This window comes from Gastrolobium bilobum, unplaced genomic scaffold (assembly GCF_033153095.1).
Source record: "Gastrolobium bilobum isolate Gb01-03AN ecotype WA unplaced genomic scaffold, APGP_CSIRO_Gbil_v1 utg776, whole genome shotgun sequence".
In the NCBI taxonomy this organism is placed as follows: Eukaryota; Viridiplantae; Streptophyta; class Magnoliopsida; order Fabales; family Fabaceae; genus Gastrolobium; species Gastrolobium bilobum.
This window is the reverse complement of record NW_026899202.1, coordinates 23,220-32,818: the sequence shown is the minus strand read 5'-3', so window position 1 is coordinate 32,818 and position 9,599 is coordinate 23,220. Positions and strand designations below refer to the sequence as shown.

The 9,599-nt window shown below is 32.7% G+C and overlaps 1 protein-coding gene across 3 annotated transcripts; it reads right to left on the bottom strand.

Annotated features, from left to right (window-relative positions):
* Positions 1–1,213: 1,213 nt before the first annotated feature.
* On the bottom strand, positions 1,214–4,337 carry LOC133288252 (NAC domain-containing protein 2-like). 3 transcript variants are annotated; one of them, XM_061485969.1, is made up of 4 exons: positions 4,097–4,337; positions 3,709–3,983; positions 2,955–3,370; positions 1,214–1,394 (listed from the first exon to the last, which is right to left on the bottom strand). In XM_061485969.1, exons 1-4 carry the CDS (start codon positions 4,254–4,256, stop codon positions 1,277–1,279), a joined length of 969 nt encoding a protein of 322 aa, XP_061341953.1. In that variant the 5' UTR covers positions 4,257–4,337; the 3' UTR covers positions 1,214–1,276. The 3 variants fall into 3 exon arrangements, with proteins under 3 accessions (XP_061341953.1, XP_061341955.1, XP_061341954.1); XM_061485971.1 differs by having other exon boundaries at positions 1,274–1,394; positions 2,928–3,370; XM_061485970.1 differs by lacking the exon at positions 1,214–1,394 and having other exon boundaries at positions 2,449–3,370.
* Between the last annotated feature and the right edge of the window lie 5,262 nt (positions 4,338–9,599).

The window sequence follows — 9,599 nt, the reverse complement described above, 5'->3', positions numbered from 1 at the left end:
TTTATGAAAATATTTTTCATAATTTTTTTTTTTCACATAATGGGTATGGGTTAAGTTTTGGGTCAGTGGGTCAATATTAAAACGAGTCAGGTCTAAAACTGACCCAAATAAAAGTGGGTCAGTATTTAAACCAGTTCAAAAAATATGGGTATTTATGAGTCGGGTCAAGGTCAGATCAAGGGCAGGACAAGTGAACCAGTTTTTTTGCACACCCCTAGTTATTCATATGAGAATGTGAAACCAATGACATTAAGATGATGGGCTCAATATATTGGTTTGGAATAAATACCATTAGATATTAGTCTCTCGCCTATCACGTAATGGTATACTATTAATTTTATGTATTTAGTTTGTCGGGTTTGTTTTTCTCCTTTCACAAGAGAAAAGAAATTTTTCTACACACACGTGTTTAAGATAGGTCTCACCATTAAGAAATTAAAAAAAAAAAAAACAAATCACACGTATCGATGTATAAATAACATGAGAAATACTTTCTCTAACAACATAAGAAAGTGTTTCTCCTAAAATAAATTAAACATTCACCTAACTCCTTTAGTTACTTGAAAATGTTAATGAAGAATCAGTACACATTTAAAGAAAAATACTTTCTTTTACAAACGAATTAAAATATATAGGGGCATGATCTTCTTACATCGATATAAAGAATAATAAATTTTATATTTAATCTTAACCACTGATTTTTGATATGTGATAATTTATTGAGAATTAATAATTAATTACTGAGAATAATTTCATTCATTTTTTATAGACGAAAATCAAAAATGAAGATTGAGTGTAATATTATTATAGCGTACGAGATAACTCATCTCGTAGATTATTAGTATTGTGGAGATCCCAAACGTTGGTGTTTTGTGCATATATATTTATTTATTTTGAGTCAGATCCAACGAAGCAAAGAAATATTTTAAAAGCCACTCGTATTAATTAGAAATCGAGCATATCCTGTAAATATTAATTAGAAAGTCCAAACACTTCTGAATGAACGCATAGATCAGATCACTAGTTTCGGTTATTCTATGCTTTTTTACTCTGCTAGAATTTTCTTGTCTTATCTAAATTAATGAATAATAGTGACGAGCGATCCTTATATAAACAGTGTATCAACTTTAAATATACAGAATTAATAAATTACTGACACATAATTGTTAATTATTATCAAATAAATATTTTGTGTAATATTATTCTAATGATATATTTTAACTTGGTAGACTCAAATTAGATACATGATGTTTATCTAAGAATCTCTAATAATAACTCATTCGTCTGCATTGGTACATTCATGGGCCTCCAATCTCTGTCCCAAGTTGACATGGGATATGCATGGTGTTGACTGTTGAGGAGAAGACATTCTTATGGGCCAAGCCAGCCACTTCCTATATCCCAAAAGAGAAAAGAACAATGAGAGTAGTCTAAGGCCAGAAGAAATAAAAATGATTATGAGTTAGGCCCCAAAGTAGGCGAGGATCATAGAGTCACTGCTATAAAGCTTTGATGTTTTAGTTTAATTTTTCATTGATTGGGATCAAAATTTGTAGTTACAAGATTCAAGTTATAGTGAGCTGTGATATTGTTTCATACAGAAATTCCTAAGCCCGGGCATGAAGTCATGATTCTTCACTGTTAACTTGTGCTGTCTTACTATATCTTTCTATGTAAGAATTTTCAAGCTAATCTTTCTAAGTTGCTGATCACAAATTATATAAGCTTGAATTATGGATGTGATTAAATCAGTCATTATACATATATTTAACTAATTAATATTGAAGACTATAGCAAGGTTATGTAAATGATCTATGTTGAGGTTACGGAATTCACAAAAATATATTCATTAATTACAATATGACCTTAAATAATTGACTTATCTAATATTCAAATTTAGAATCAGTTTTTTTATTTACACATGACAAACTTGATCGTCTATACGGGGAGGATTTTAATTTCATTTTACATAGTAGAGATAGATAGAACAGAGAAGTAAACAGAATAGAGTGCAGACCATGAATTTAACAAGGATCTTGAATTTTCTTTTACAACCATATCCTTCATTTTTTTTTCGGTAATATTCCATCACTCTTATTAATTAAATATGAAACATTCATCTTCTACAAATATTGGAAGTTCCAAATCATTATTTTCAAAACCAAATAAGAGATCAAACCATGTCAAAATTTGTAAATCATGATTAAGTTGTTTTAACCAATTGAATTGATAGTTTAACTTCATGATTCAACTGAAGTCAAACTTGACAATGCAATAAGAAGTAATCAGACCAAAAACATAATTCATTATAGGCAGATTTAAGTAATTTAATTTTTAAAACCACTAATTTGAAAGGAAAATTTCAAAAAAGATAACAATCAAAGGGTAGAAAACGACCACCATATCTTTCATATTCTGAAAAATAATAATAATTAGCCACTGCTATTAATTAAAAATTATACATCTATTATAAATAACAAATTGATGCACCTTCCATAACATAGCCACATGTCACACGTGCTAGTTACATATATTCACTATTGATGCAAGCTAATTTACATTCCTACAAGCTGTACACGAGCTAATCTTAAAGAGACTAGTCCAACATGCACCGCACATCAAATCCGACGGTGCACGATTATGGATGAACACGTCCATCAACCGTTTCAATTCTATTCTTTTCTATCATTTTTCTTGCCCTATCTAAATATGTGATCCTTATATAAACAATGTATCAAATTTGAGTACACTAAATTGATAAATTACTAACACACCATTAATTTTTTTAATTAGCATTTTAATGATGGGTTAATACTTTATTAACTTAGTAGAGACTCAAATTCGATGATGCACCGGCACAGGCACAGTCATGGACCTTCCAGTCTCGTGCTACCGTGCAATGCAGCCACTGCAAAAAATGAGCGTGCCTGTTTCAGAAGGGCTTGGAGAGGTACATGAAGATATCCTGCAGCGGCGACATCTGATTACCGCTCTGGAATTGGGACCCGAAGCTCCCACAGTTTAGAGTGGCATCCACGTAATTATAGGGAAACTCGAGGTTCTTCTTCTGGTCCCACTCGTTCCACTTTGGCTCGCTCTGCACCTCACTCGCGAACTCCGGCGAAACCACGTGTTCCGAGCAGCTTGAATCCGCCGTGTGCAGCTTCGGAATCGAGTCGGAGGCGTCGAAGTATATGTAATCCGTCACCGCCGCCGCAGGAGGCGGCGGCGGTAAAAGAGCTCCGCCACTCGTTAGAATCTCCGGCTTCTTATCCTCCATTCCTGAGGATTCGGTTTTGCAGATACTACTCGGTTGTTTCTCAACGGTGCCTTTCTTGTTGTAAATGCGACAAAGCACCCAATCATCCAGCTGCAGAATCAGAACCATCGAAAAGGTAAGAGATGTAACTAGGAATAATTTCTGTGAATACAAAATATTAATTTATTATTGTCATTATTATTTGTTATCATCATGGATTTGATCTGAGCCCAAAAGAAAACCTCAACCACATGCTTGTGAGGTTGAAAACAAGTTAGAACCGTTCACTTGAAACGAGGCTTCATGCACTTGCACGTGGCGGGACCCATATGTCATGATCAAGTCTACTTCAGGGGTGGAATGGTCATTTTGTGTGATAAATTAAGTATCATGGAATAAAATATCCATTATTAATTATAGCCTGATGTTGAAGATGGAAAAACTTATACCCTTAAACTGTTCTTTTTACGAACGGAGCGATCCACGTCGGCCAGACGATACTCGTGCATGATCCAGTTTGTTTTCACTCCTTTGGGCGCTTTCCCTGCGTAGAACACTAAAGCTTTCTTGATTCCAACCGGTTTAGGATGACCAATCGGTTTATCCGCTCCGGTTGCCTTCCAGTAACCGGTTCCAGCCGCCCGGTTCGGCCTCGAACCGTTCGGGTATTTCCGGTCCCGCGGTGAAAAGAAGTACCACTCCTTCTCTCCATACAAGGCCATTCCTGTGTAACAAATAACAATAATAACAGAACGCACAACTCAAATTATTATCAAAAATAAAAAAAATAATAATATTTTTTTTCTAAAATGAAATAATATCGAGTTAGTTATTTACCTGGAAGGTCCCATGGATCGTACTTGTAAAGGTCAACTTCGGCGATGATCGGAACGGCGATTTGCTGCGACGCGCATTTCCGGCAGAGGTAATGCATCACGAGCTCCTCGTCAGTTGGGTGGAATCTGAATCCAGGTGGCAATTGAAGCTCGGTTGCCATTAATTATTTTATTTTTTATTTTTCCTCCTTTTCAGTGGAAAATAAATGTTGCAGTAACTGAGAACCGGAACTCGCTTAGAGCAACTGGAGCGGCGGCGTTGAAACTTAAAACATAAGGGAGTGATGATATTTTATAGGCATGCAGGGAGGGTGAGTGGAGAGAGAAAGGCTAGGGTTTGGTGCTTAAAAGTGGTGACGTGTGTTGACACGTGTCGAGAGTGAAAGTGTAGTGCGCGCGTGTCGAGAACCCACATGGGGTGGTTTAGTCATTGCTTACGACACTGGTTTTGGACTGGGGTGCCGCCGTGTATGTCGGTCCGGACCTACCGGTTTTTTTCTAGGGATTCGAATAGAGTCGGCGCGTTGTTTTCGTTTTTTTTTCTTTCTCAGATCCTAGAAAGTTCAACGATGGGTAGGATGTACACGTCACTCTGATCTGTCCTGCTTGCTTTGGATCATCATTCTCGCGTGATTTCTAGTTTGTGCTGTCGTACTTCAGCACTGTGGTTTTTCTTTTTCTTTGCTTGTTTGCCATTTTACACTATTCTCTCTTTATCATCATTTTTCTCAGTTGGATTGGATCTGTGTTGGTTCGGTAAGAAATTATTTGCTTATGGGTAATTTTTAACTTTACATTGGTTGTTTATCAGATGGAAATGCATATTAATTTTTACCTGCTTCATTTATTGGTAATCATTTATAACAATAGTTAAAAATTAATGAATCATCTTAATATTCGCTCAAGAAAATTTACACTAATAAGAATTATGTTGAATTTAAGGACATTGAATTCTAGTGTATTGAGAGCTAATCAGCTTAGAAAAAAGGAAGACCCGATCCAACGTTTTGATGATTACTTGTTCGAAGTTAGAACATTGACTTACAGAAGTGGAGGATTTTTTTATTTTTTATTTAGATATAGTAAAAAACAAAGTTTAAAAAGATAAATCTTGTCTCATTTTAATGATTAAGCATGCCAATTGAGAGATCCAGTTAGACTAAATGCTATATCACAAAAACACCGAACCCTTTATTATTATTATTATTTTAAATAATTATGTACGTACACTATTTTCACGACTCATTTTTTATTTTTAATCTTGACGAGTATTTTGAAATAATATCACAAAACATAGACACGATATTTCATATTATATAAGTTATATTATTTGACTATAATTTATTTTTTTATCTATTTATAATTTAATTATATTATTATACAAATGTAAAGTGTAGTAATGTACACTAATATTATTCATTATTTTTTGTGTTCAACAATCAACACGACAAATTAAAATAACTTATTCAGAATGAAAAAGGATAGAAGCTTTATCGTGTGCCGCTTCCCTTTCGGTGTGTTCGGTGGTTGCTAGTTGCTAGTTGATAGAACTTAGAAGCTTTTAACAATGTTATTGCCGTACCCCTTTGTAATACAGTCCACTCACTCAAAATCAACCATTCGGCATAGTATTATTCATAGTTGGAAGACAACTGAAATTTTAAAAAAATTGTCCCCTTCATTGAATTTGATACAAAAACTATCAAAATGAGACCGAAAATTTTGTCCGATTCATTGAATTTGATAAAATCGGATCAACATGAGACTAAGGAAAATGTAGCTAATAACTAAAAGCTAAGTTTTTTTTTTTAAATACCAATCGGAATGTCCAGTAATTCAATTTCGGAATTGAGTCTCTTCATACTCCTCAAATAGTAACTTTAAATTTAACCGAGACATCACAATAGGTTAACAACTTTTGAATAACTTGAATTTTTTTTATTTTGTTGATATAATACAAGTAAATATTCAATTTTTAAATTATTAAAAGCAATATTGATTTAGTTATATATAAAAATTCAATATTAGTTTTGTTCTTTAATCATATAATATAATACTATTCTTGTTTCCCAATCAAGATTCATTAACATATTTTCAAAACATATAAAATAATACTAATTTTGGAATTAACCTCTCGTTATTTGAGAGGCTTGTCATCTCTCTCTCTCTTTCTCTTAATTACTATAAACTAAAATTTGAATAAAAGTCTAGTGGCATCATTTACAATTCAATAAAAACAAGAATCTATTGGAAAAAATAAATGCAATGTTTATCCAAAACTATATATATATTTTTTGGGTGAAATCTAAAACTCATTTAATTAATTATGATCTATAGTTTTTTTTTACTAATTCCTAAACTATTCTTCACAGTTATTTTCATCATGGAAACTCATGACATATATTATTCTTCACAGTTATTCCACTTATATGACAGCTTTACCGTTTTATAAGACTAAAACATGGAAATAAACTGAGAAATCAAAATTAGGAAATCAAATATCTCATAAGATGAAGAAAATAGGATAAGTATTATCAAACCAAGGGAGAAAGATGGGAGAGCATCATGTTACAAAAGAAACAATATGTATAGATACCAATCATAAATGAGCAAGTTAACACTGATCTATTAGTGCGATGGTTATGAAAGGAGATAATTGCATCATCAATATAGACAGTTATAAAATTTATATTCGAAACTCAATTTATTCATAAATTATTTTACAACAATAAACCTATAATTAATCTCTTTACCTTCTAACCCAAAAATAACATAAAAGATGCCAACAAAGGTGGGCACAGTTGGCTAAGGGTTTGGTCCATACCCCTCAAGGGCGTGGGTTCAAACCCCGCTGGCCGATGTGAGGACTTTGTTGGTGGGTGATATGTAATCCCTCTCAGAAATCCTCAAAGAGGTTGGGGGGTCTTCCCTGACCTTAGTGGGATACCGGTGTCTAACCTCACTTAAACTTTTATTTACAAAAAAAAAAAACATAAAAGATATAAACAGTTTTTTAAAAAAAAGCTAAAACTAAGAAAACAAAAATACTACCGTTAAAAGAGAACAACCACAACCCCATTAATAAATAAAAGAGGAAATCAAACACCATGTAGTAAAGGAAAATACCCCAGAGAGAGATAGAACTAAGCCAGCACATTATTATTGCGTGAATATTTCGAGAAGCATATCATCTTTATTGCGTCATAAAATATGATGTTTCGGATAACAATATCAAACACATGGCTTTGAGTATTTTAAAATATTATTTCTCAGTGTAATAAAATAAGGAAAAAAATGTTTGTTGTTTTAAAGGATATAAATTTGTGTTATTTTAGATCCTAACCGTTAATTTCTGTCGATCATCGGTTAGGATTTATTGAGCCAAACTTATTGATTAATTAATAATTCACAATATAACACAATAAATCCTAACCGTTGATTGGCGGAAATCAATGATTAGGATATAAAGTTATAGGGGTTTGTATTTGTTATTTAACATGACACAACAAATTTTCCTACACACAATATTTTGTGGGGTCCACACTTTTTGAAGAAAAAAAGAAAATTACAGCACGCAAAACGAATCTCTATAATATTACACAATCATTTTTTCTACAACATAATTCTTATAAAACCCAAAGTTATATCCATAATTTTTGATAACAACCGTTAACATTTAAATTTACACAGGTGTGCATCAGATATGCATCAAGATGGAGTTGCAAAATGCCTCTTTATAATTCAATAAATGTTTCGGATAATTAACACTGAATTGACATGCAAGCTCCAACGAATAATTTAGTGATCATCTCACTACTTACACATAAAGATCCCCTCACTCAGCACACATAATTCAACGGACATGAATATAAACTTTCATGGCACACAAAATTAATTAGCAGCTCTATCTTTTTCACTTTTGCTGGGAAAAAACCTTTTTTTATTTTTATAGGAAATGTTTTTGCAACTAAATTATTAATAGGGAACACCTTTAAACTACCATGCGTTCTACACAATAAATTGAATAAATAACTTCATCATAACACATGATTCAACCAAAGCAGTAGTATCATTCGAGTTCGAGGTATAAAAACCTATTATTCGGTTTAATCAAGAACACAAACTTTCCATAATAGCTAGCTATTTAATAAACGGCTTGACCTTTCAATTTCATTAAAAGGACTATACATATGTTGTCCAAATGAATTGAACACGTTGTGTTAATTTCCTCGTTTCAACTTGGCCTATTGAAATAATCGAATGCAAAACTTGATGGAAAATGAATCACGCGAGCTAAGGGGGCGGCGAGACAAGACTAGGACTTTTATTTGCCCTCATCAATTCCACTTCTGAAAACAACATAGAACTTTTAAAGGATGAAAAGAGTTGCTAACCGTCACAAAAGCCTCAACTTTTAATTCTCTTCCTCACTCTTTCTAATTTAACTACTTCCACTTTTTATTGATCATCAAACATAATACACTCAAAATACTCAAATAAAATTCAATAAAATTTAAGCTTTTTAAATGTTGATTATAAATGTATGTGTTTTTGCCTTGTTATTTTTTTTTAAGAAAATGGCGAAACCCATATTGACAATGCTTTTAAGATTAAAATTTGTTATAAAGAAGAAAAATTTCAATGCACCGGTCACCGAACTAGATACTCCTTTTTTATTAAAGGAACATTTTTTAGAATTTAAAAAGAAATATAAAAAAATATATAGATAAAAAGAGAAAAAGTCTTATTTAATAAAAGGAAGTATCAATCGGTGATCTCATTATGGGGTGTTTGGTCTAGAAAATATATTTTTTTACCGGAAATTTTTTTTTCTAAGAATATGGGATAAACATTTTTGTCTTTACTTAATTAATTGTACCGAAGTTTTTCTCGTCGTAAAGTAAAATGTTGCCATTATTCCAATGGTTAAGGTAAGCAACTTTTCAATTGAAGCGAGTCCTGCGGTGATGTTCTTTTCATTTTCCAACTACATTTTGTGGAAAGAGAGGCGAGGCTTCGTGCAGCATGACCCAATTTTCTTTATTTCTTTGTCTCTTTTGTCATGTTGTGTATTTTATTGTAGAGTAAATATCATTTTAGCTCCTTGACAAAAAACACTGTTCTCGTTTTAGTCCCTTAGAAAAAATATTTAGTTTCGGGGTCCCTGCCAAATTCAAAGTGGACTCATTTAGTTGAAATCGTGGTCCCTCACAAATTCAAAAAAGACTCGTATTAGTCCCTTAAAAAGATTAAAATAAATCCATTTTGAATTTGTTAGGGACGTGTGTGTAGGCTAGGCTACTAGATAACAGGGTGTCATGTGACTGTGATAGATAGCCTTTATCAAGTTGCAATCTGACAGGCTCCAAAGAAACAGCAACGAACCTTCTAACTTTCATGTGCCACCAACATACATAATAATGAGAAAGCAATGTGTATATATATCTACTTGGAATTTATTGATAATAGTACTCTGAGATTAGGATTGAGATGCTGTTCCTAAT

Excerpts from the sequence above, each read along its gene's own strand:
- LOC133288252 (XM_061485969.1), bottom strand. The coding sequence starts at position 4,256 with ATGGCAACCGAGCTTCAATTGCCACCTGGATTCAGATTCCACCCAACT. Across the intron at positions 3,984-4,096 it reads CGATCCATGGGACCTTCCAG|GAATGGCCTTGTATGGAGAG; the intron begins GTAAATAACTAA and ends TTTGTTACACAG. Across the intron at positions 1,395-2,954 it reads CCGCTGCAGGATATCTTCAT|GAAGTGGCTGGCTTGGCCCA; the intron begins GTACCTCTCCAA and ends TTTGGGATATAG.